Raw genomic sequence first — 27,797 nt, 5'->3', positions numbered from 1 at the left:
GCCAAATTTGAAAGAATTCCCCGTAGGTGTTCCTGAGATACCACGTTCACAAGGCAAACCATGTCTTGTGAGGTAACAGTGACCTTGACCTTTGATCACCTAATTCTAATCAGGTCATCCATGAGTCCAAGTGAATGTTTCTGCCAGAAATTCCCTTTGGACATTCCTGATATATAAATTAAAACAAAAGGATGTGGAAAAATCTAAATCTAATCTGTACTCAGTGACTGGCTACATTTCAAAGTAATCTGACCTAACTTTGATTTACATTCAAGGACTTGACCATTTCTCATTTAATAGAGCTGGACATTTCAGTCAGTAAATAAGACCGTTGCTGCTTATTGGGAACAAAAACCACCATTCATACATATATAATCTAATAATATATATATAATCTGAAATGATCATCCACATTCAAGATTCACTGTGTATGAGCACAACAGAGAAGAAGAGAAAGAAAAGACAAGAAGAAAAAAAAAGACACCAGCCTTGACCAGCTATTATCTTTTAATTATCTGCTGAGTTACAATCCTCCAAATGTACAACTCATGACATTTACAACAAACATTTAAGTTTATAGTATTTTATTACGCAGTTACTATGGATACATCTCGACTGGCATGTGTCTTTAGAAGAGCACAAATCTGATAAATACCATTCATACCTTTTAAAAACAAAACAAAAAGTGTAGGCCCAGACCAGGAAACACAGGGTGTCGGTAACAGTGTTGGACATGCTGAGATGTGTGGGTTTGCAGGTTTCCCTTTGACTAGAGGAACGGATAAGAGACTTGCAGTGGTTGTGATACAGTGGTCTGTGTTCGCGCTCGGTTTCCTGTTCTCTCAAGATCCCAGACTTGGCTTCAGGCGACTGAATCCACACTGCACGTTCACAAACACACAAACAGACCACACATACACACACACACACCTATAAGAATGTGGTTGCTTTAGTTCGTTCTGCTCAAATGACGGCCCATGTTTTTCTGTCTGCCGAAGAAAGTGAGTCTTGATGCTGGACTGAGCCTGATGTTCTAACATCTTCTGACATCTCCAGCACTAATTTGATATTGTTCTTCCCTGCTCTTCATGGGTTACACCCCCTTTTTCTGCTCATCCAGAAATATTTTTAAAAGATGAAGTGCATTGCATTCACTTAAGAGGAAAAAAAGTTTTTCGTTCTCATGTGAACACAATACACTTCTGTCTTTCTTGAATTCTGTCCAGAGCACTAAAAACCAAACACTTCTACCTGTAGACATTGCAAAGTGTCAAACTGTGAAACATTGATTGGTATGATGTCAAAGACACAATTTTCCCAGCAGCATACAAAGTGGCAGAAAAGAGTCAAGTGGATGGAAAGAAACAAACGAATGTGATTTAGTCTGGGACAGAGAAAGCTCTTAAATTCATGACATTGAACACCATGCCCCATCTTTTAATTTACGTGGTTTGTACTGACTTGAATGGAAGAGTCAGGCTAAATCACATATTTGTTACTTTGCCCCCACATGATGGTTTTTTTCCTCCCACCTTATATCACATGAGGACGATCGGCTGCTACCTGGTGAGTTTGTATTTTTCAACGTTACGTACATACGCTGTATGACAGTACTGGATCCAGGACGACGTGCAGAGATCTGCGCACCCCTGTTGACCTGACTACAGGCCTGTTCTTCACCCGGCTCTTCCATGATTCTCTTCCAGTGACGGGGTGGAACCGTGTGAAGCCTCTGAACTGTAACTGTAGAGCTGCTGGACCAGGGGGGAGTTTGTTTGGAAAACTGTGGATCTAACTACCGGGATTAAAATCTCTTGATCCAAGTCTTAAAAAACAAGCTGCAGAAAACAGGAGTGGAGGTGTGAGTAGAAGAGGGCAGGCTGTTCCCTGGGGGTATGCGAGCGGTAGAGAGGTAAAATGAACACTGGCACACCTTCAACAGGACTAAAACATGCACAGTTTCTAGTCAGTTTATACTTGAGCTACATGGGACACAACTGGGCACGTCAGAGATGGCTGCGTTTTCTTAAAAATGAATCAATGAAAAATCACAACAGTACAGGGTTTTTTTTGTTCTTTTGTGCACACTTTCACTGATGGATTTACCGGCGGATGGAATCACAGCTATGGTCGTAAAAGAGTGTCTCTTAATCTATTGCGTCAGGCTGTCTATGGCGCCTCAGCTCCTGTGGAGCTACTTGTAGCAGAAGATGCATGCACAAGTAGAGGTGGGGACTAGGGCTTGACTGATGCATCACTTAAAAAAATTAAAAATGCCAGAAAGTCTGTGGTTTTGATCTCAAGATAAATCCCCTACTTGAGCAATAAGGGGCGTCAGACTGTGAAGCCTGAAATAAAGCCTGACTTCAGGACCTTCTGACCCACCCAAAATAAATCTCATTATTATGGCTTTCAGGAGAGGTTTGGTATCCCATGGTCTAAAAACTGTTTACGAGGCTCTCTCTCATTTTGCGTGAAGTCTTGTCATTCAAAATAAAATAAAAAAATCGATTAGAAAAACGCAGATTTGTGATTTGAAAAGACGCTGAAAGTGCAGGCGTTCTAAAAGCCACATCAGTCTAACCCTAGTGGAGGTGGGCGGGACAGAGGGTCGAGACACATCTGTATGTCTGGCTGGCAGTTAACGCGACATGGTACCTTGGCACGTGACAATGGGGCACAGAGGAGCGCAGTCATGAGGTGTCATTGGGTGATAAGGTGGTCAGGCAGGCATTTAGGTGGGTAGGTGAGTGGGTAGGTGGGTGGGTAGGTGGGTGGGTGGGTGGGTGAGTGGGTGGGTGGGTGGTCTCGGACACAGTCATTTAGCTCTGGGCAGTTAGCCGCTGCTCTGTGAGCGATGCCTGGTGTGATACCGTCTTGTTTTCATGAGCCCTCAGCTTGGACACCACGTCGATGAAAGCCAGGCTCTGGACTTCTTTGTGAAGAGGCTCTGAAATGCAGAAGAGGTATTCAAATAATGGTACAGTCCATCGACACGGAGATGTCACACACATGACTCTGCTGCAGCTTCTCAGAAATATGACTGCTAGTCTTTTTGCCCCCATTTCAGTCTTCAAGCTACCACCATACAACCCTTAGCACTTCTTCCAGGTGTTTCACAATAAAAGCCTAAAAGTGAGGGACGACGCCTTTGGAACACATTTAATGTGAAACATCTCACACAGGAAATGTAGTTTCACCTTAACAGTATCAACAAGGTAACATGACAGCAATACGTATGAAAAACAGAAAGCTGTTTCTTATGTATAAACATTGACACATTCCTCCATTATGTTACAAACTGTTTCTTCTAATCAATGTTGTAAATACTGTTATTTTGTCGATGTTCTCAGTTACACGCAGCATCTATTGCACTGCTGTCCGTCCTGGGAGAGGGATCCCTCACATGTGGCTCTCTCTCTGAGGTTTCTACGTTCTTTCCCCTGTTAATAGGGTTCTTTGGTAGTTTTTTTGTTAAGTGTTGGGACCTGGTATTTGTGAACTACAGTTCGGCCTACATTTGTAGTCAAATCCTGAGCACATGTTCTTTGTTCTGGAGACAAACCAGAGCCTCCAGAACTCAGTCTCCCAGGGTGCTTCAACGTCACACAGAGGTGTGAAAACTGACCGGGGACACAAGTTTCAACCACTATTGGTCACAAGAAGAAAAGAGAACGTGAGCAAGTAAGAAACTGAACAAGAGTATCAGAGCAGATTTCACTCACTGACGAGAGCTAAAAGAGGCCAAAGGATGCAGGACAGATGCCGACTGGGCGCTGTTGCTATTGGACAAGTAAGTAGTAACTTTTGTTTGTTTCCTTTGTCTTGTGCTCTTCTGCTTGACGTTGGGCTGTGTAGTTCTCAACTTGCTAGTTTATCATGAGAAGCAGGTAAACCCTTTTCCATAGAGGTTTAGCAATAGGGCTGGGGCGACTCGTGGACGTAATCGACGTCGTCAATTACGTAAATACGTCGATGCGTCAACGCGTAGTAAGGAAGGTGGCTGCGCACAATCAAGGCATGCAGTCACCTGAAGAGCAAGCTGAAGCGAAAAAAAAAATCACCCACGATCATCTAGCATAGGTCCCCAATAGTTGGACCACGGTCTGGACCGGATCCAGAAGCCACTCTATACGGACCCAGGCCTGTTATTAGATTGTGACGGAGCATTTCTATTGTTTTTTCCATCTTGACGGTAGTAAATCCTCGCACTCGGTAGAGTTTATTTCACTGAACCAGAGAAAGTGAGAACAAAGAGGAAAGTTAAAGCTGTTTAGTTGTTCATGTTTGTTGAGATTGTAGTTACATAATAAGAAAAAGAAGAAATGGGGAAACTCAAACTTATAGTTTTTTTTATTTATAACTTTATTTTAAGATGCCTTTTTCAAAAGCCCTTTATTCTATTTTTTTTTTTTTAAAGCAACCTTATTTTACTTGAAATAAGGTTGCTTATATTTCTTTTATTACTAGAGTGCACTTCAGTTCAGTATGAAAATGTATAATTAACACTGTTGAAATATTATTTAATTATACTTAATTTATTGTATTTGACAGTTAGTTTTTGACTTCATACAGACATGGATACAACTACTAGGCTACTTCAAGATTGTTTGTTTTTTTACTGCTAAACTTGAATTTACACAGTGTTGATATTCCTCCAGAAAGTTACTTGAATTTTACTTTGGTTTTCATTTATTTTGTTGTTGGACAGCTAAATGTAGATTGATATATTCCTTTTACTTTAATGCACCAAGCTCTTTCACAAATTTTATTTTGGAGGGATATGGGTAAAAGGCAGATTAGCAGTTCAGACTGAGCTATTTTTTGTTGTGGAATAAGGCCTTGCAGTGTATACTTTGTTTTTGTTTATTATTAAATAAATATAAATGACAAGTTTTTTTTATTGTATTTTTGATAAATTCATTATTATATTAATCAAGTAATAAAACATAATCGTTCGATTAATCGATTAATCCAAAACTTGATCAGTCTACATGGTTCTTTGGCTTTTGAGGTCGCTGTTTTCTTCTCCGTCAGCTTGTCACCGGGAGGCTCAGACCACAACTCGAATTTATGACAATGAATGATGCATCCTACCTGTAGGGGGAGCCTGAGTATAGCTAAGAGCAAAACTTGCATTGTGTTGCTTTCAGAACAAACGTGTCGAGGGTGACATGACTGTTGGACCTGATGGACCCACCAGATGTTTCACATTAAACTCGCACATAAATGGGAGACAATAACAATCAAATTTGAAATACAAACCAAGTCAAATATGAAATATGTTTATAGTCTTACCTGAGCCCATGACTGCACAGATAAGGATCATAGAGTTGTACTTGATCTCTGGGGCACTCCTCTCATCTGACAGCAGCTTGTGCAGCACTGACACCAGGTTGGCTCCAACAAAGTCCTTCTCAGCTGCAACTGCAACCCAGACACATTGAGTCACCATCATGACACGAGGAGAGGTTTCAGTGTTGGACAGTATGTGCTGCTGAGTACATGGTCGAGGTTTTCTTAAGGGATGCAATAAATGTCACAGTCACCAGTAGACCCAACAGACAGATTAGGATTCTGCTTAAACTCAGTCAAATATTTCATCTTTTGCAAATCTAAGGCAAACTTTAGAAATGTTGCAAAGAAGAAACAAAAATGCTAAAAAATACTATGTTTATTGCTTTTATTCTTTTTGATTTGTTTTGATTTTCTTTTATGTAATGTGGTCCTTTCTACTGCTTTTACGTTATTAGTAAGGTGGATTTTCTGTGAACTGTTTTGGAGCAAATAAAACAAGCTGCAGAACCAGTCGCCTTGGTCATATACAAGAGGGAAGTCGAGAGAGGGGGGGGCTTCAGTAGCGTTTCATTATTCATGCATTTCTGATGTTTCCTGCTGTCTGGAGAACATGAAGTGGAAAAGCTGCTTCTTAATCTCTAAAAGCAGAGGCAGTGATGTGAGTTACAGTTTTAACTCAGAACCTATTATTCAGAAAAAAGGTTGCTTTCATATCCAAAAACGCATGAACTCGTTTTTCGAAAGAGGCAAAACAAAAAAAAAAAACTTGAGCAGCCGTAAAACATTTTTGAGGAAGTTAAAATGAGGAAGTTTATTTCAACCCTTTCAAAATGCGTTGATAGAAACAACTACCTTCTGTCTCGACTCTTTCCCATCTCTCCAGTGACATAGAATGCTCTGTGTTTTTAAAAGGCAGCTCCCTAAGGTGATGGGAATCTTGCGTGTGTATGTGTGTGTTTATCGTGCAGTATGATCACATACACTCAGACTCATTACCAAAAAATAGCAATAATAATAATAAACTTTATTTTAAAAGCCCCTTTAATACAAGAAATGCAGCAAAAAAGTGCTTTAAAATAGGTGAATGACTAATTCCCTTTTCTCTTCTTACCCAAATCCAGCGCCGCTATGAGTCCCAAAGCCACCAGAGCTTCATTCTGCATAATCATATGCTCACTGGTTGCCATGGTAACTAAATGCTTGACTCCTCCTCCCTGGATGACAGTTCTGACGACTTCCTGAAACCCACAAAAAGAGGCTGAGATGAATAAAACAGTTCTGATGCATTTTTAATAAATACAGATAATAACTGTTTATCTGATGAATCTCAGTTGTTTCCTGTCTGTAACAGGACAACGTTTACATGAAGAAAAATGAACTATTGACCTTATTCCTAAATAGACATTTAGATTATGATGTTTACACTCATTATATTCATATTACCGTTTATATGTAACATAGTCTGATTATGACTACTCAACATTACGTCCTACTATTTTTAATAGGTGTCAACAAGCAGTTGGTAACTGTTGTATGTTGATGACATCGCAAAAGTGTGTGAAAACTCCAAAAGAATATTTGATGTAAATACATGTTTGCATAATGTGACTTCGGTCAGAAGACTCCACGTCTTAAATGATTATTATGACCATATTCAGTTAAGATAATCAGAAAATGCAGTTTACATGGCAGCTCTTACTCAGTCCTAATCAGGTTAATAGCAGAATAATGGTTTTGATGCAAATGTGTCAACTGACAACACGGTGATTCAATGATTCATCACCGATGCAGTAAACCCATCACTTTATACTTTTTTATGGATGTGAGTTCTCTGACCAATACTGAAAACAACATTATTTTTTCTTTGAAATAAACTCAGCTCTGTATTTAGTCAGCAGAATACAAAACAAGACTTATTTGTATAAAACATAATCATAGTTATCATTTAAACTTTCCTTCATTGTACCATGGGTCCCCAAACTGTACAGCCTCCAACTCCCATAATCACAGTGCCAGAGACTCATGGCCCCCCCCCTTATCCCTGGAGGTGCTTGACGCACACAGAGGATGTTGACTTGAGCCAATTTGCAAGAACCCACCTACGTGCACATGTTGCAGTGTTTCCTGTAAACTGAGCTGCTGCATCTCTCATAATCACCTCAGGGGTCAGAGAAAATGTGAAGGCTGATGACATATCTTTGTCATTTGCATGGTTTTATTGGAAATATAACTCCCTTCTTTTTTTTTTTTTTGCTTTTGTAATTAGTCTGGCGGAGAGACACTATTATGAAATGTTTAAAATGTTCATTTCGTTCATTTTGTGAACAGTTACAGATAAACAAAGCTGTGACTCATATTATCAACTCAGTGGTTTGATCTAAACACTGTTGATAATTCACATCTAGGTTTATCTCGACACCATCATTTGTTTGAGGCCTGTGTGAGAAAAAATAACTAAATATTTCTTCCACATATCGAAGCATATATTCTTTTTATTCATATTTTTTTTACTATACTTGTTCTGTAATGAACTGTTGATTTTGGAGGCTGATCTGACATGGCAACCCTACTGGTGCTGCTCATACATTAGGATTAAGGATGAAGGTGCAAACGCAGCAACAAACGCTGACAAGGAAGAAGAGTGCCAGCTAGTAGGCATGGCTGCAAACACTGCAAAATTTTAAATGAAAAAAATATCTGCTGGCACAGTTGTTCAGGGTTTTTTTCATTAACGTGTAGGTGCATCATCCAAGTGTTTTTTACACAGCACTTATAACAATGGAACTAAAATAACTCTGCTGAGAGTTTTCTACCGTTCTGGAGAAACATTGCTTGGACAATATTCTTTCTCTAAATGAAGGGTGACGGTCTTATACTGATTGATTGACTGATATTTCAGGATTCATTCATTACATCAGATATTCATCTGGACTGGAGAGAACACCTTAGTAACTGCAGTATTTTATAGTGTTATTCAGTGATGGTCACAAAGTGATGAGTTATCCCGGTTGAAGCTGCCACAGAGGAAATGAGCAGCGCGGCGTCTCACCTTGGACTTGCTGTGTCGAATGAGAGCTGACAGGAGCCTGTTGGACTCGCCCATCACTCCTGCGTGATCTTTGGCTTCACACCACTCCACCAGTCTCTCCACCAGCTTCCCGTTGGTTCCCAACTGGTCTGCGGCCTCAGCTGAACACACAATCACACACACACACACACACACACACACACACACAAACAGACAATCAAACACATAAAGAGATAACGGCCATCTGTTCTGGTGTCGGCTCTCATTAAAGTCCAGTAACTCCAGTTTGTGATTGAAGGATTTAAAGCAAACTTTTCTTTGAAGCCGGCAGCACTGAACCACATTTTTATTTCTCAGACTTTTTGATATGAAACCATCTGCACCTTCTTGAGCGGCACTTATCTTTGTGTACCTTTGTGACTCAGAATTGAGGCTCTTACAGTCTGACCTAAGAATCTCTCATGATGGTTGTACCAAAGCTTCAACACAGCCAAGGGAACAGAACTTATATTTAGAATATCTTTAAACTTAATTATCTGATCAGTGTTACATGACGACAGGATGTTTTTAGAATTACTTATCTGCTTGCTTAGAGTTAACATAATAGTGCTACCTTGTGTATCGATGAGCATACGTAATGTTCCCAAAAGTTTAAACTGGACTGGAGGCATCTCTGACTGCAAAAACTTCAGCACCACGTCTGCTACGCCCGTTGACAGCATCTTGGATTTGTTGACCACTGGAACGAGAGAAGCAACAGGGGAGATTTGATCACAGGCTTAAAACAAACCCATGGAAAACTAACAGAAACCTGTGTGTGTGTGTGTGTGTGTGTGTGTGTGTGTGTGTGTGTGTGTGTGTGTGTGTGTGTGTGTGTGTGTGTGTGTGTGTGTGTGTGTGTGTGTGTGTGTGTGTGTGTGTGTGTGTGTGTGTGTGTGTGTGTGTGTGTGTGTGTGTGTGTGTGTGTGTGTGTGCTGAATGTTTGATGCAGCAGCTCACCGGGTATGGCCAGGTTCCGCAGGGCGCTGAGAGCTGCGTGTTGGACAGTGACGTTGCCTTCCTCCACGTGCCGATCCAACAGCTCCAGAAGCTTCTGCACGATACCAGTGTCCACCATGTGGATGCAGTTCCCATCTAGACAAAATAAAAAACAGACACTTTAGTTTACTGGGACGTCAGACCAGTGCTGGGTTGGAATGATGGAAGACAGTCAATAGTGAAATGTATTTCTAGTCAAGCGCTTTACATTTCTATCATAGACCATTCTATGACAGAACAGCCAGTAGAGTATCTTAAACTTCAAGTTGGTGTGGAATTATATTTTATATTTTCATTCTGCGCATGTTGTTCATGTTGTTATTAGATCTGTGAAGATTCTCAGTCATCCAGGTCATGTTATGCTCTGAAGTTGTTCTTAGATGTTATTTGTTATCACTGTCTCAGCTGACATGAGCAAAGACATGAAAACAGCAGCTGCACAATTTTCTCTAATGGACCTCCTGGCTGTTTTAAAGCATAACCGTCCCACGATGTATTCTCATTTATTTGCTCTACTTTCTCTGGCAGCCTCATGTTAAAACATGTGTGAAGCAAAGCTTACCGTTGCGAGCAAAGTTGGCGATGGCCAGAGCCCCCGCCAGCTGCAGCTGATGGTTGTGGGATGGTATCCAGGACAGGACCCTCTGGAAGACGCTGCCCTTTCCTCCCTCAAACAGCTTCTGCATGGACTCATCTATACAGCAGAGTGAAGACGAGTTAAAGAAGCTGCATCAGTAACTGTGAAAGGAAGACACTGAATCCTTTTCTGGCTCATTGTTGTGATTGAGGTGTGTGCTGTTGTAAGATTACAAAAATATCAGATTAGATGCACAATAATCTGGAATTAGCATTCACGTAAAATAAAATATGAACTATTGTTTGCAGGTTTTAGCAAGCACTAGTGGAACATATTGACTAATGATTGCTCGTCAGCTATAAGACTAAGAATGGCATGGTGCTGCTTTAGCGCAACGTAACCAGGCTCATGTGAATTGAAGGGTTTGGTCAGACTAGCGGCAAAGAGGCCAGCATGTATATTTAGAACACTCATATTCTGCGGTAATAAAATATTTACATTAGGACTGAATTATGAATTCTCTACATCAGTGCAGGGCAGAGGATATCCATGATCATAGATGTGTGCAGGTGAAATTTTGTCTACACTAATGAAGTCAGGTGAAGCATGATCCTGTCTCCTTATGGCCTTGTACAGTTTGCTCTAAGGTCTGTGCAGCAACAGTAATGACCCTTTGGACAAAGTATGGATTTTTAACTACTGTGACACAAGGTTCATCATATGGATTCCTGTGCTTTGGAACTGAGGGAAGCAAGACATGAATTGAAATTTTGGACCCATCCAGCCTGTGAGGTTTGTTAGAGAGCTGATGAAACTAAAACCATTTTTAGAAGTCAACATTGTATCAGTCAAAGCCTGGCGTTCACCTCCCAGCAGCAGGAGAACCATGAGGTCGGAGGAGGTCTTGAGTTGGGCGATGTCCTCCTCCCTCTCTCCGTCCACAGTCTGAGCCACCACGTCCAGCAGACACTCCACCAGGCCGGCCTCCACCAGCTGCAGCTTTATCACATCTGGCGAGAGACGGAGGGTGAAACGCTCAGAGGAGGCTACGGGGAGCAGGTAGGTCTGAAACTCCTGCTGCTATGCAGTGGTAGCATCATATGATATGCATCGTATGAAACCATTAGCACACATGGGACTCTTCTCAGCCCAGCATACCAACAGCCTGCACAGCATATCAAGCATGATGACTAGTTACTCAGAGGAGCTTTATTTATTCAGGAAGTCTCAATGTAAATGGCTTCCAGTGGTTTAAGGGCAGCAGCAGCACAAGTGGAAAGGATGTCTCTACAATCCAGTGAAGTTGAGTTAGACCCATAAATCTTCACGGCTGATATATGAGTCAAGTAACTTAAGATATTGGTAAGTATTGGTGTCTGTTAAGGCTAAAGAGTCCATAATCCACTATTGCATAGTTTGTCCATTAGTGATCAGAGTGGCACCTGCTTGGTATGTTATTTTTAAAATAAAGAGATCCATACTAAGGTTTATCTTAATGTTATGCATTAATATATTAAAATATACATTATTTGCCAAATATCAATGTCTGTATCAGCTTCACAAACCAATGACGGAGCAGCTGAGTTTTGTAGGACAATCTGTTATGCCAACACTTTTTAGGTCATGATATTGTACGGTCAAAGACAGAAATATGTGTCTTTAAAACTGCATTTGAATCATTATGTTCGCCAAGAGGGTTTAGTTTTCTTTTTTGTTTGTCTGATGGCTGGATTACGCAAAAACATTACTGCCCAGACCGAGGGAAAGACAGAAACAAAGAGCTATAGAGACAATGAGACAGACAGAAAGACAGCGAGAAAGAGAGAGAGACTGAGAGAGAGTGAGAGACAGAGAGAGAGAGAGATTCCTCAAGAGCAGAGTTCAGCAGGACGTTGTCCTGGAGACTGACAATGTGGGAGAACCCAGTGTTCCTGACATAATAACAACCACAGCCAGGAAGATGCTTTTTACTGTTGCTAACACACACACACACACACATGCGCACGCACGTTTGAAAAAGAACGGCTGAGTGAATGCAGGGTCTGTCTGCCATGAATGTGCTGTTAGCAGTGAGCCTGGTTAGCATGACTGTGCAGATAAATGTCTACACAGCAGGTGGACATGAGGGTGCACTGCAGTCTGTCGCACTTCTGTGTTACTATACTTCCCTGATACAGAGGATGTAAAACAAGACGAGGTTAAATCCTGGTATATGGCTTAAGTGTATTCATGAAGTCATCACATCATATTTGGATTTTACAAGTTTCAGCCATTCCTTCATTTATTTTGAAAGAGCAATGTGGAAACTCCTGACAAGTGGTAAAAGGACTGTATCTATATATTCCTCTTCCACTCAGCGCGCTTTACAGTACAAGTCTGCAGTGCTTCTATATGCAGCAATGCAGATTGGAGGAGCCGGGGATCAAACCATCGACCTTCTGGTTTGTGAAAGACCCTCTCTACCTCCTGAGCCCCTGCAAAAATGGTGTAATGTGATCACAAACTCAACTTGATCAATCAGCCACTCAGCCGTGGTGGATGGGAGATGTAGGGCTAGACGGTTGCCTGTTCGCCCCCCAAAAAATATCAACAAGAAAAAAAAAGCACATTACCATTTTCTGCAAGTGGAGCCAGGACCTCAAAAATCATCTCCTTCTTCTCGTGCTCTATCTGCTTCTGGAAGAGACGCACCAGCTCCTCAGCGATGTTGGTGGAGGCAAACTGCTCTTTGCTGGACTCTGAAAAACACAGGAGGATTATCACAGGCATGAGACACCGTGATCTAGACCCCTCAAACGGCATTTTTGTGTTTCGTACTATTTCAAATGAGAATTATTTCATTGTAGAGCTGTGTGCAGTCCATTGATTCTTTACCGCCCTCTCTCTTACACACAGACACACACCTGTCTATCAAAGTCAGACAGGCTAAAAACCACAACACATTGCAAACGGAGCTGATGTGCCCACTCAAGGCTTTGATCTGATCACACAAGATGTACAGTAAATGCAGGTATGAACATATGTGTGATTGGCTGACAGTTGAGCCGGCAGGGGGACACAAACTGTTGTGGACAGAGACTGCCCTGTTGACAGAGGTATTGAAGAATAAGGATCCCCATTTATTTTGGTTCAGATATCCACAACGTCGCCAAATTTACTATTCCCTTCAGTAAGTTCATTTGCTTGATAAACAGATATTTAGATATACTCACCGAGCTCGGCCAAATTCCCAAAGGCAATTAGACACATCTCTGTCAGGGCTGTGTTGTGGGAATGGATGCCTAGCAGCTTCACCAGAGTGGGAATCACACCCATATTGATCAGCTGGGCTTGTAAGGAATCTGCAGCACACAAAGACACAGACAGGCAGTCGATCTGCTGTTCAAATTGAATTCAAGAGCTGAGGTCAAGAGAAAAGCATGTGTGACCGTGTCGGAACATTTTAAAATCAACAGTGATTGTTCAGCCTTGAACAGCAGTAACAGTGCTTAACACTATAACTAGTGTGCAGCTAAGTAGCTGTATGTGTGCGTTAGTCATTCACTCATTCTCTGAGACATTAAAAGAATGTAAACTCTATTGAGTTATATGGACAACCTTGACTTGAAAACAGAGGGGATGTAGCATTAGCATTCTGAGAAATGCTATTCGAACAAATCGTAGTGTAGCGTGAGGAAGAAGGCACTTATCAACTCACCAATAGTATCATCTAAAGTATTAACAAGGTAAAGCAGCTAATCTGTCAAATGTTGAGAAAGTTCACACACAGCACCTTCAAGTTTTCATACATACCCACATAAGCCTGAATGTATTTCCACACGTAATGTGTGTATTGTCTTTAGCCAGTGAGGAAAATACAGTAATTTTCTAAAACTTAAAGCTAATGTCATTTTTTACACCGAGATAAAATTTCCAGTAATTTCCAAGCTGAGTATTAATACTACATGTAGTATTCTCAGAGACCATGACTAGTATAATTTAAAACATAAAAATCAAATATGATTATGAAATGTAATTCAAGATCAGATATTGTATTAGAACACTTTTACTTTGAAACTATTAAATACCTCCCTTAATAGGTATCTTGATCACAGTTATTTAAAAAACAAATGAAAAGAATTACATCATTTTTATATACAAAAATATAAAGATTTAATTGCTCTGTGTCTTATATTAATCTATGAAACATGCTTCTAACATGATGTGAAAAACTGAACATTTACATTCAGTAAACGTTACATGACCTTGTTAGAATTCTAAATCAGGCTTCGAGGGTGCCCTGGTTGTCACAGATAGATAAATGCATTTTTCCTGAAAGATTCCATTTAACTGTGTTGTAGAGCGGGAGGTTTTCTCAACATTAGCTCGATGCGAAGAGTCAGCGACGTGCTGAAAGTTGCTGAAAGCTGCAGAAAGCTTCCAAAAAGTATCAATCCTGTTAGTGCAGTGCCAACCCTCCCATCACCCAGCTTAACAGATCCATCATCCAGTGCCAAAAGATTCCTTGGCAGGAGCTCTGAATCGGTCACGTCACATATTCTGCTGCTTTCAACAAGCCTCGTTATCAAAGACACAAACTGCAGGATAGTCCAGAAAAAAATATGTCCCCAGGAAAACACTCCCATTTCTCACCTTTTAAAAACGGACTGAAACAGTTGATCGTGTAAAATTCAATGTGAAAAACAGTTAAGATGATCGAAAATGAGGATGTTATGAAGATGAGGACAATTGAAAGAGAAAGCCTGTGCTCGGCAGCAGGATAAACGGAAAACCTTTTATAGATAATAAAATGAAATCACTTAAGTGAAAACAGACTTTGTTTTTCCTTAGATAGATGTATTTCTAACATTTTACAAAGTTTAGATTAGTTTCTTTGTTTCAAAGTGCAAAATGAGAAACGTGTGTGAACTAAGTAGCTGGAGTCAGGATGACATTAGCGTAGCTAAGCATAAATACTGGAAGCAAAGGGGAAGCCGCTAGACTGGATCTCCTACCAGCATCTCCATGTCCTCACTAGCTGGTTTTAGTTTCAGAAAGCATCCCTGTTGCTACATTAACACATACGTCCAGACCACTTAGTTTACACTAGATGACTTCTTATAAAGAGCGAAAGTGCTCACCTGTTCGGAGATTGTTTTCGTTTTAACACAGTGTTCTAAAATCAAAACATTGTAGTGTCGACGGTACCTGCAAAATGTTAAAGTCAGTATATGCCATTCTTATAATTTTAAGTTATACCATGTTGATGTTAGGCAGATGCTCAAAATTGTTTGCTTAGCATGTTAGCATGATAACATTTGCTAATTAGCACGAAATACACAGTAGAGCGGCAGCTGATTGGGATGTCATTAGCTTTGCAGGTACTTGGTCAAGTATTGGACAAATGAAAATTTTGTCTAAGGTCATTAGGATACATGATCACGGAACCAAGATGTCTGTATAAGATTTTGTGCCAATCATCTTAGGGGCTTGTGGATATTTCACTGGATAAGACAACTTTGAAATGCTAATCTCGTATGACCAAAGCGTCCTTTAGTTATCGTCATAATAGTTGTTGAGGTTAATGTATTTAAGTTTGGACCAAAGTGGTGGACCGACCAAAACACCTAACCTTGCCATCACTAGGCCCACGTCACTACAAGGGGCGAAACAGCATGGAGAAGATCTAGCTAATAAAAACTACTTCTATGAAAGCTGTCTCATATAACTCCAGATTACCTCAGCGATGAAGTTGAAAAAGCAACAGAGATCATGGTAGAAAGATGAGGAGAAAAGGTCAGAAAAGCATAGAATCCTCTGGTTCAGTTCAAGCCTATTGTCTGTGTGTAAGAAAGAGAGCATTCGCTGATTAGTTGAGATGAGTTAACAGTTGTTCTTGGGGGAAGATGGTCATTACCATTATCATTGCTATAGTTCATCAGCATGCCACAAAAGACAGTCAAGAGCTTCTCATTTTCCGGCTCAGTATTTTGGTAGAGGGATTTAATGTGTTCAGCTACTATCTGAGCCCCTCCTGCCAGGTCAACTGCACTCCTGCCCTCATCTGCAAAACAAAGAGGCCAGGACACAAATCAACCACAAAGCAAAGGAAAAATAAAAATGAAAATAACCACAACTTGAAAATACATATGAAAGCAAAGCTAAGTAAGCAGTGCAAAACATATAAATCAGTGCAAACCAAAGCTGTAAAAGAGTCACAATGCTGAGTAAAATAAATGTAAAGGAAAGAATTATGATCACAACTATATGACATGAATACGGATTCACGTGAGGCTTATTGTTTCATTATAAGAATCCTTCCAAGAACCTGGAGGTTCCTTTAATGTCTTGTTTAACATTGGCGGCCATAATTCTTCCCTTTTCTTACAAAGTTTCTTTCCAGGGTTTAAAACAGAATAAAGCTGAAGCTTACCCTGCACAGATGATACAGTTTTCGATAGAGCCAAAAAATTCAAACTCAACATAATAAACAGCAGAAATCAAAGGAACTGCAATCTTGAAAAACAACAAAAATCTGAGAAGAAGCTTGAATAAAGACCATCGACTGTGGACATGTTAGGCTTCATGAGGCCTTTATGCTGTGTCCAGATTGTAGTCCTTCTGAAGACCAGAACACTTCACCTATGTGATCGAGTTTCTTTCATTTCTTTGTTTCTTTACTAGTGCCAGCCGTCTCTGTGGGAGGGCTTTATCTGGTAGAAAAGCTGCCAAACCAAGTGTTACATGAGTCACTCCTCTCAGTATCAGTGCGTCTGCTACTTTTAATCACTCGTGACAGCGTGCCACGCCAGAACTCTCTGCAACAAGGACATGTCATATACATTCTACACAGACGCTCATGTGTAGCTGTTCTTGTTGCTGGTTCAACGCCTTGCTCCACAAATAGGCGGTGGTAGGACTTGTGTGGTGGCATTTTCGGGTGAATATCTTGAATATTCAACTTTTACACTTGATAGTGAAACAGGTATACACAGACAATAAATAGGATCACAGATCTCAAGCAACAACCAGCAGGAGCCTGAGTAAATGCCAAGTGCAAGGCTGTGCTAGCTTTACAGGGTTAGAATGTAGCTACGGCTGTTCCATAGCTAGCACAACGGATATCAGCCTATGTGAGAGCTGCCTAAAAGAATTTGAACCATGACCAACCATTAATCACCTGTTATGGTGTGCACGGCATGTAAATCCCAGGGGAAAGTGAAAAATACAAATATATGTTCGTATTTAATTCATCAAGCAAGTCGAACACTGTCAGCGAAGGAAAAGATAAAGAGATTCAAGACCGCCGGTGTTGATGTGCTGTAAACAAAAACACCATCCCTCACCTGAATGCTACAGAGATTTCTGTGTTGTTGTGAACGTTTCTAAGTGGAGAATCTCCTGCTGCATCCTTAATGTATGAAAGGCAAACTCCGGAGATAGTCCAGACTACTGTGTGGTCATTCTTCAACGTTCATGTCTGAACGGCTATTTTGAGTTGTCTTGAGATATCAGTTGTTGTTCATGATGTCTCAAGACAACCCTGAAAACGGTTGGTCAGGGTTGTGCTGGATTTGAACCCAATTCATTTCAAAGGATTCCCTTCATGTTAAAAGTTGCCCAGGCAATGACACATGATTTCCAAACAATTGAATACTAATATTACTTATCATTATTTTGTTGCCATTATTTTTATTGTTTCATTATGAAAACATTTTTGGGACTGGCGAAGGTATTTGTTGACCTGGCAGTCTGCAAGGCCTGTACTATTAGAGGGAAAGCCCTGCACATGTTGATAAACTGCAATTACCACAGCTCGAGTGGTTACACTTATTGTATAGTACATGATACCAACAACAACAAAACGCCCTGAGGATCTTCAACAGAACCGATCAATGAATTGGTCAGTCAATATTATTGGCTGACAAGTTCATCTTTTAACTGCTGAGTCAAATCTGTGTTACAACTATTTAATTAATGAAAGACCATTTATTCCATCACTAAAAAATGCTCCTGTATATAACACGAGTTATTGATAAAACCTTTCTTTATTAAATCGGGGGACAGGCCAATAAGATAAAGTTTAATGTTAAGCTGTAAGTTTGACTTAAATAACTGGACTAGACCAACAATACAGGTATATAATGATAACTAGTGACTAAAAACAGACTTAAAAGTTTTCACCAAGTAAAAGAATTTACATTTTCTTTGTGTAAGATCAGACGAAAAAGACCAAACCTTTGGTCAACTAAAACAAAAACTAGGATGATGTTGAATAAGTATGATACAAACTAGCAGGGACATTTGACACGTGTCTGTACAAAGTTCAGACAAAGCATCTCCTTTTATTTATTCTAATGGAGCAACCAAGAAGGTGTGGTGTTAATAACATATCAGTGTGGGTTTCTGTAAGGGTAGTCAGCAGCTGCTTCTCCACACTCTCTCAGTGCGTCCACCATAAAACCGTGCCAGCTCACTGAGACCCCCCTCCACTCCAACAAATGTCACATCCCGCCAGATTCCACAGATACCCAGCTTTTCACCAAGACGAGGAACTCTGCACCAGAACTGACAGCTGTGAATAAAGCCTCTAATGCTGGCTACAAAATCAGGCTTAAACTCCGCTGCTCGGCCCAGAGGTCAAAACTCAAATGCTCCACCGATACATTCACTCGTGTTTCTTATAGCACACAATCTCAAAAACGATACAGAAAATGTGGTTTATGTACAAGTAGTATTTTTTTACATGCAGGGTTCTCAAAATCCAAATCCAACTTCAAACACAGAATAACTAAATGCATGGTCGCTCAACTTTAAAACAATATTAGAATGTCTCAAAATATCCGTTGACCCATGTCCGTTTATCACTGTCTATCTTCTACACTGTCGAAGTCGGACACTGACTCAATTGCCTTTGCTACACTACTAGCCAGGCTCATACTATTGAAATGGAAAGATGCACATCCACCCACATCTACTCATTGGATCAAAGACCTGTTCCAGTTTTTAAATACTGATGTGTGAGGGACCTTTTACAAACTAAGGAATCCATTTATTTACCACATTAAGGAGAATTTAAGAGTTGGCCATGCCCACTCACTACTGGTTTCAGACACTGCCAATATCTTTACATATTTGAATACACATACATTCTATTTTATTGTTCTAATTATTTTTTCTGTGTTCTGTTACCATCTTTTAGTTTTCTTTAATACTTACTTTCACTGATCAGTGTTCAGCTCTAAATTCAGGCGTGAATGCACCACAAAACTCATTGCTCACACATCTGAGATCTGATCACTCGCAATGCATGTATCCATAGTCTTTAATCAGGGTGAGCGTGAATGTATCCTGGGCCACACTGAAGCACCGCCCATTCAGCTGAAGTCCTCTCGTCAAAGATTAAACGTTATCAGTATTATCGCAGAATAATTCACATGTGGTGGAAATGTTCAAAGTTTTATACTGAAATAATAGGATTATTAACAATATAAAAACGCTGTGACACCAACACCATATTAAATGTGCAACATTAACATTGAAAGACAGCTTCAGCTCACTCAAGCAGCTTTTTTACTTTGCAATGAAAACGTCCTGTGATGCAAGTTTAAATTCAAGTTAAATAAGTGCATATATAAATTTGCATATAAGAACAACACAACCATTGTGAATAAAGTCGTGTACATGTAAGAACAATACAGCCATATGTAAACAAACCCGAAGTCAGGATGTTGATGATCAAATAACAATAAAAGAAACAGAGAGGTGGAGAGAAGGTTAACTACTGGTTACGTGCTTAAGTGAAACCCCAAATGTCTGTTGGTTGAATGTCATCAACGCCACTGGGAGAATAGGAGGGTTTGTAATGGCAGTGTAGCTTGTGTAGTTTGCATGTGTGTATAGTATCTTTACCATGTCTATTTTCACATGGACTCCAGTAACACGGGTTCCCAATAATCAACCAACCAGTGTCTGGAGAAATTAATTCTATATCAATGTGGTTACTAAGAACTGAACTATATTTCCCTGCACACAGTCCTATAACCCTAATAAAGGCTTGTGTACGTGAAAATCAAACAACTGCAGGCCGAAGGCAGCATCATTTTTATTACTTATCTTCTATTAGGTCTGTGACAGTGATGACAAGGCTCATGAGGGATTCAATGTTCCCTAAGCAAAGCACACTCCTACTTACGGCTGTCATAACAGATGTTGCCAAGAGCTCGGCCGGTCTGCAGTAAAACCTCCTGGTCGGTGGAGTTTAACAGCTGAATTAGAGGAGGGATGAGGCCGGCTTCCACACACGGACCCCGCATGAACTCTGGAGAGAAGCAAGGATATTGGATAGCAGGTCAGAACAAACTTTGGAAAGCAAGAGCCTTAGAGACACATCTGTAGCAGAACTTGATGATAGGGTCAGTTTGAAATGTTACGGCCTACATTTCATTTCCAAGGCATTTTGAAGTTAAGGCAAACCAAGAAATCTCCAACACACTGTATGATCAACATATGGAAACACACTGGTACATCCGAGCTCTGCAGGAAAACAGAAGACAGCAGCAGCCCAAACTAAGATTCCTTAATAAAATAACTCAACTGTGAAAGTTAAAATGACAAAGGTTGAATTTAAATGCTGGAAATCAGATAAAATCCTGACTCCTTTCATTTATTGAATAGTTTAGATTTTTCTTCTTTGGGTATGTGTGTGTGTATTGTATTGCATTGTATATACGTAATACCAGAAGATGTATGGGTTTGTAAATTAGGGGTGGCTTGTACACTCAGCGGAAATAAAGATCACAATATGTGAGACTAACTGTTGCCGTCCTTAACGTAAAAATTAAAGTTTTACTTTCTTCTATGCATTACTTGTGGACTGGAATGTCCCCAAAACTGTCCCCAGTTAAAAATAAAAACTACCAACCCTTCTGGGGGACAGGACAAATACAAGGGTTGCCAATTTCCAGAAATAATGTCTTTAAAATGTGTATTTACCGCTTTCAATAAAACTACATAACCTAGAGAATATACAGTAATAAATGATACCATAACATTTATTGTCTGTTTTTTGTCTCCATGAAGAGCTGATCTGTTGCTTTTGCTGAATCACCTGCAACTAATATGGTGAACTTATTTATTTATTTTACTGGAAAGCGTGGAACACCTTCATACCGACACAACTAAACACATTTATTTACTTTGCAGTTCTGCTTAATGCTGTGACAGTGGCAGATACAATGACAGTATCACCCAACCCTTGAATCGTCATAGTAACTCACCCAGCTATCTGTAAAACATCTTACCCAGGAGGGTCCAGAGAGGATTACTCACTGCTGTCTAATTTCCCATTGACAGTAAGCAGGGATACATCGAGATCTGTATCTGGGCAGTAAGGGTGGATCTGTTGGGTTTTAGCAGGGCACGTGTGTGTGGTGATTTAAACATGTTTTTACATTCAATCTTGCCTGGTGCTGCTCTAAAACAATCCCATCAGCTCAAAGCATCAGACAGAAAAGGGAGTTGTCTTAAGCCCTGCAGTCAGTTGGCTGCTTGCAGACATTTCCGGAAGTGGCGACAGATAATGCCAGCGGGTTGTTGCCAAGCCTGGCAAACTGCTGGGGAGTGATCATTAGCTGCAGTCTTGCAAGCTGCTAAAACCCATTCATTATCCTAACCTTTTCTTGCCGCGAGTTCTATTCATGTCTCCTTTTCGCTACTTTAAAAGCTTCTCCTGAGCTCACACTGAGGCATTATGGAAATGGGAGCTCTCTGACACTGCAGTTATGCAAGATTTGATTCCTTACACAATAACCTCACACTCAGAGTCAGCTTAGCTCTAAAACACCAAGGAGGGCTGCACAAACTAGCCCTGGCCTGAAATGATCCGTTAGTCAAAGACATTTAAAAAAGGTTTAAAAAAAACAAGAAAATAACATCACTGACACAGTTGATCCAAATCCATACATCAAATTGCAATAGAAAGTGTAAAATCTGAACAATGACAAATGAGAGGAGAGTAAGTCAGGATGTTCCTGGGTGGAATGGACTTGGAAACCGAAACCTTACCATTTTTAGCCACCTCAGCAATCATGTTGGCTACTTTAGGAGTGCAGGAAGACTGGGGGCTCAGCAGGGTGGGGAGCAGAGGGAGAACACCCATCTCCTGGATCTTCATACTGGCCTCAGTGTCTGCAGAGGAAAAACAAAAACCATATCAATCATATGAAGTTTTCCAGAAATACAAAGTGCCAACATATCATCAGTATCACTGTTGCTGCCATGTCATTTTCTGACTGAAGGTTATTGCTGATAAAAACAAATGTGACATTAAAGTGGTCAGATATGTTAATTTTCAGTTAATTTGATTAATTTGCTGTGGTGTGTTATGTGCAAGCATAAATATAAAAAAATAAAATAAAAATAGGAAGCAAAATAAAAAATATTATTAACACAAGAAAGCAGATTGTGCAGTAGTTCTATGGTGTACTACATGAGTCTGCCTACTCTGGACCTTAAAGCACTTGGTCCAGAGTAGGCAGACTGCCCCAGTGATTTCTCCAGGACAAAATGAATTGGCTTTTTATTAAACCCTCAGTGTAAACCAGGCTTTACGTACTGTTGTTGACGAGAGCTTTGAGCAGGCAGTCCAGACAGCTCTCCACGCTGTCAGTGGCGCTGTCTGTCGACGCTAGCTTCAGCTTCTCCAGGGCCTCACTCAGGTTGTCTGCAAACAGAAACATTTTATGAACAACAGGTGACAACCAGTGTCTGGAGAAATATCTGGTGAAAGGGTTAGTTGGAGGAGATGATAGTAGAGATGAGGAGCATGATAAAAATCTGGGACTCTCAAGCTGAGCCACGTGTGACAAGAGGCATGCCATACCAAACTGAGCCCATCAGCTATCGTCTCATGACGAATAGGCCTCTGGGGGTAAATGTCCAATATTTTGGGGCATCAAGTGTAGACAGCAGATACCCAAGCCAAGACTGCATCTTCTGTTTGACAGACATTGATTTCAGTTCAAGCAACGCGAGATGCGAGAATGGAGTTTGAGTTGAAATCTATGACGCAACTAGCGACATTTCTGCTAATCTTAACACCTATCTGCATATGAACGCAGATGAATTAAAAGCCAGTAGCCGATACATTTCGGTTAATGTGTTCTACCTCCTCTGCTCTCCACAAGCCCTGGTTACCTGCCCACTCAGTCGTGATTTGTCAAATTATTAACTGAAACCAGAAGACTTCCGGCCCCAAGATCTTATGCCACGCAGACAGACTCTGCATATTGATATCGTGCAGAATCTGGTTATAGCGATTAGAGCCATACTGGCTAAAACTAATTTTCTATTGTCCTGTGATAGACTGGAACCTGTCCAGTGTGTGATGGGATGGGTTCCAAAAGTGGATCAGTGGATGGATTGAATATCTTCTAACTTATCTATATAGTGCACTATAAAGTGAGTTTGCCATTTTTAAGGTGGTGTCCGAATGTTTAGCGAAGCTTTTTTATACCCTATATAGTGGGCTCATTGTTTCCCATAATGCATCATGAAAAATGGTGTACAACCGATGGTCACTGACTGAGCAATATATACCATCATGCATTGCGCTCGCAGCGGAGAGACGAGAGGAACAAGCGCAGCAGGAACGGCCCGACCTGAAACACACCGTAAATGTAAATACGAGCAGAGCAGCGCATCACAGCACAAACTGCAGGAAACAAGTTTAATTCTCATTCAAGGTGTTGTTTTACATTAAAGTATTAATACTAAGAGTAAAATAAACATTTAAATTTACTGTGGGATTTTACACTGGCCGTCATTGTTGTACATTATAATCCTGTGACAATGACGTCATTATATATATATATATATAGTGCACTATATAGAAATCACTATATAGTGAAGCAATACCGATTGAGTGGGTGATTTCAACCTATGTCTCTAAATGACGCCTCCAGTGCAACATGGCAGCTGCCGTATCCAGAATATCTTGGCATAATAGATAACCAGTAAAAACAATGCGCAAAACTCAAAATAACTAGCTGAATGTGTACCGATCTTGTTTTAATGGTATATGCCACATCGTGGGATGTCATTATAGACAGTTGGTAAGCCACTGCTATTTTACTGGCAGTGTGTCACTTGTGTTGGACTGGCAGATGCCACTCCCGGCTCACTTAACACACTGACATTGCGCCCGTTGGCATACAGCTGACATAAAAGGTCAAGCTTTGTCCGAGGCTATCCGAGTCGTTTGTTGTCTAACCACTCTGGTAGTTATCTTCCAGATTAACATGGGAGGTTAAATAGCACTGCCACATGGCTACCCTTCAGTTCAACATCCTGGTATGGGCATCTCAGTTGTACATATAAGAACATCTCAACTTGACTGGTCAGCACTGAGAGTGATGTGACTGAGAACCAGCGGGGAGGCTTGTATTACGACACATTTTTACGACCTGCTGGTAAAGTCCAGAAAACTGGGTCCGGAGTTTGCCTTTCACACATGCACAACGCAGCAGAAGGTTTTCTGCACAGACACGTTCACAACAGCAACAAATCCTCTGCAATATCCCGGCAAGAGGTGGAGCAGCCGGGTGCAGCAGACAGAGGCAGGAAGTGACGTATTAACTCCAATGTGGAGATCACAGCTCTTATTACCACAAACTCTCTTGACATCTTTGTCAGTGTATGACACCACTTTTTCACCGGGAGATATTTGTTTTCGGGAGACAATTAACGATGCCCCTGACAAATACAATAGTAAAAAGTACTTTCCGTTTTAAATTGAACTTTCTATATAAAACCAAAGATTTCATGTTGATATATATTTTATTTGTATTTAATAGCAGCCTTGTACTTTGATGGAGCCACCGAGCTAATGTCTTGTCAACAGTCAACAAAATGAGGAACCTAAAAAACAACTTTAGCTGAATCATCTTCTCCCCTTTGATTTTGTAGTAAGCTGGACTGTTTAACTCCCCCCGCCTCTACATCTTTCCTCTTCTCTGAGTGACCACAAGCCATCAATCCGCTGCCCTGCCAGCCATGTCAACCACAATGATTTATAAGTGGTGGGCATCCATCACATGCTACGACAAATGATCAGCTCATCATTTCTGTTGTTTTGGTTATTAAAATAAATGAAAACTAGTTGCAGGCTATCTGTTTCCTCATCACATCTTTAATAACGACTGTGAGCTTAATGAAGGCTTTCCCTCTGGGTTCATCTCAGAGAGTTGCATTAACGTAATGTTTGACAACTCAGCTCCTCATCTCCAGGAGAGTGTGGCACCGCTTCACTGGATCTGTGCTCCATACAGATCCATTTACAGTCGTAGCCAACAGACAACGACAAGGTTAAATGCAGAACATGTGTTATAGCCAGATGCATATTCACTAGGTCTGCAGAGCTCTGCCATGGCTGCACGTTGAATCACAGCACTGCTTTAAGTTCAGTGTGCACAGTCGACAATCTCAGCAAAACCTGATTTGGACTGACCCCATCAGGTTTGGTCCAGAATGAACTCTCATTACATGGGAGGCTGACACACTACTTTCTCCTGTGCACTATTGATCAGCAATAGAGAAGAATGAATGCAGTAACAGCAGGAGTTGTCGTTAAATCCATGTCGGTGCTGTGCCTGCGAACCAGGTGATGCTATGATTGCATAAGGGTTGCAGACACTGTTGCAGTGACCTGGTTGTTTCCAGGAGTTGCTAATGCACTGCACAGCCCACACATCCGTCCATCCCCCGATTTGTTAATAAGGAACGACAACACGGGTGATCCAGCCTGGAGCTCAGACCCCATGAAATACCTCACGAATGCATATTGCTCTAGATGCAATCTAGAGGATGCCTCCTCTAAGGGATGCCGGTTTTCAAATGGGATCGCTTCAATTCGACATGAACATGCATCAGCAGAGCATCCACGAGCCTTTACTCAAACAGCGTGTGTCTGTCACCGAGAGGCAGTGCAGACAGTAACACTGGGAAGAGCAGTGCAGTATAAACAGTATCACAGAGTGGGCTGCTGCTGCTGCTGGATCCTATTGCATAACAGCTGTGGAGATGGAGGAGCGCCCTCCACACCATCAGCCGCACGCTGCCATTTCAGGGGATGGGAATCCATGTGGTCGCCGGGACCTTGGAGCCATTTCGGGTCCCGGCTGATCCGCACCGGGCGAGAAGCCGAGACACGGGGAGGGGTACTTCATCCTTCACAGAGCAGGCGCTGCTGAGGGGGGAAACATTGATGATGGAGTCAGGGGCAGCCACCCCACCCCGAGCTCGGAGGCGCGTGCACGTACACGCGCTTCGGCTCCAGGCAGCCTTTTTCCTATGACAACCACGCAGCGGCGAACTGTACATACATGACACACAGCAGCAGCCACACATGATCACACACGACCCATGCTAACGACTGCCCGTTCACATACATGGTGAGGACAGTTGTTGTTAGCTAACTGGGCTCTGCGGTTAGCTGCTTAGCTTAGCTGCCTACTCACCCATCTCAGCAGGATGTTGCTCCGGCGTGCTAAACTCTCCAGGGCAGCGGTAAAAACCGAGTCGTAGAAGCCGGAGGCCCCGTGTTCCCACGCCGCACCTCTTCGTCCCTGACACCGCCTTTACGCCGGTGAAGTCAGCGGGTTGACGCTAGCTCGCACCCGCCGGGGCCGGTGGGGCAGTCCCCTCTCAGATGGATGCTGCTGCGGCGGCCTGTGCCTGATCACCGGCTGACTACCAGGCTAACACAGCCGACCTCCTCTCATGTCCGCACTGACAGGGCAGAGCTGCTGGGCTGAGTGCTGCTGGAGCTGAGTGCTGCTGGAGCTGAGTGCTGCTGGAGCTCCTCCGGACCACTGAGCAGCCACCGTCGAGCTCACCGTGCGGCGTGCGGTGCAGGACTTCCGGACACAGCCTTCAAAGTAAAACGCTTTCAGGAACATCGTGTCGTGTGATACATTGCCGCTAGGGGGCAGCCGCAGACATGTAAAATCCCAGGCCAGATGAAGCACTGACATTTGCCCAAAGCAGTGAGGTTCAGTCACATGCACTACAAGCAGCCATTATGGACTATAAAGGGATAGTTCACCTCATTATCTACTCACCACTATACCGATGGAGGGGTGGGTGAAAGTGGCATAAAAAGAGGCATTCAGAAAACTCAACAACTCAGCTTCTACAAAGGAAACTTTATTCCAAGGAAACCTGTGAACCAGGGATGTTTGAAATGTTTATTTATAAATGTTGTGATCACCTCTACTGAAATTTCACCAGTTCTGTCCAATATGCAGATCCATCAGATGAGAATAAGGATGAAAAGAGAAGAAATGGAAATGAAGTAACAGGACATAGTTCATAATTACTGTGTTTTTTCTCTCCCATAGTTTTGTATCTCAGACTCTAGAGCTGCAGAATCCAGATCTGACACTGAACAACAACAACAAGTGTGATTATGATTAATAACATTATTGCATGCATATCACTCTTATCATTCTCATTTTAACAACTAGTCTGACAGAGCTTAAATATGATACCGTACCCAAATGTTCCTGGTCTGTCTCTCCCCTCCGTCTCCTCCGCCCCTCTCTCTCCTCTTTTCCTTCCTATGTAAAGTGCCAAGAGATAATATATGTTCAATTTAATTATATTTGTATCGCTCCATATCACAACATACATTATCTGGAGGCTCTTTACATAGTGAGGACATGTTGTGAAATGGTGCAATACAAATACAAATAAATTGAATTGAATTGAATATGAATTGAATTAGAAATATAATGTGAGATAGGGCGTTTTGCATCATTTCAGTTCATTTTTGAGGGAAATGATTCATGGATCTTGATGAAAAAATATCAGGCATGT

General features: G+C 41.4%; 1 protein-coding gene across 2 annotated transcripts; it reads right to left on the bottom strand.

Annotated features, from left to right (window-relative positions):
* Positions 1-489: 489 nt before the first annotated feature.
* Positions 490-26,848, bottom strand: rap1gds1 (RAP1, GTP-GDP dissociation stimulator 1). 2 transcript variants are annotated; one of them, XM_034615125.1, is made up of 15 exons: positions 26,438-26,848; positions 22,537-22,644; positions 21,987-22,109; positions 20,116-20,241; positions 15,838-15,984; positions 13,154-13,282; positions 12,554-12,679; positions 10,808-10,951; positions 9,927-10,058; positions 9,326-9,460; positions 8,940-9,065; positions 8,348-8,487; positions 6,410-6,536; positions 5,299-5,427; positions 490-2,950 (listed from the first exon to the last, which is right to left on the bottom strand). In XM_034615125.1, the coding sequence occupies exons 1-15, from the start codon at positions 26,439-26,441 to the stop codon at positions 2,823-2,825; spliced, it is 1,824 nt and encodes a 607-aa protein (XP_034471016.1). In that variant the 5' UTR covers positions 26,442-26,848; the 3' UTR covers positions 490-2,822. The 2 variants fall into 2 exon arrangements, with proteins under 2 accessions (XP_034471016.1, XP_034471017.1); XM_034615126.1 differs by lacking the exon at positions 15,838-15,984 and having other exon boundaries at positions 26,438-26,830.
* Between the last annotated feature and the right edge of the window lie 949 nt (positions 26,849-27,797).

The sequence above is a fragment of the Hippoglossus hippoglossus genome, chromosome 18 (genome assembly GCF_009819705.1).
Source record: "Hippoglossus hippoglossus isolate fHipHip1 chromosome 18, fHipHip1.pri, whole genome shotgun sequence".
NCBI classification, from domain to species: domain Eukaryota; kingdom Metazoa; phylum Chordata; class Actinopteri; order Pleuronectiformes; family Pleuronectidae; genus Hippoglossus; species Hippoglossus hippoglossus.
The sequence above is the reverse complement of the archived record's forward strand: the minus strand, read 5'-3'. Positions and strand labels throughout refer to the sequence as shown.

Coding starts and splice junctions, on each gene's coding strand:
- rap1gds1 (XM_034615125.1), bottom strand. Junction 22,110..22,536: donor CAAAGCTCTCGTCAACAACA/GTACGTAAAGCC, acceptor TTTCCTCTGCAG/ACACTGAGGCCAGTATGAAG. Junction 2,951..5,298: donor CTGTGCAGTCATGGGCTCAG/GTAAGACTATAA, acceptor TCTGCATTTCAG/AGCCTCTTCACAAAGAAGTC.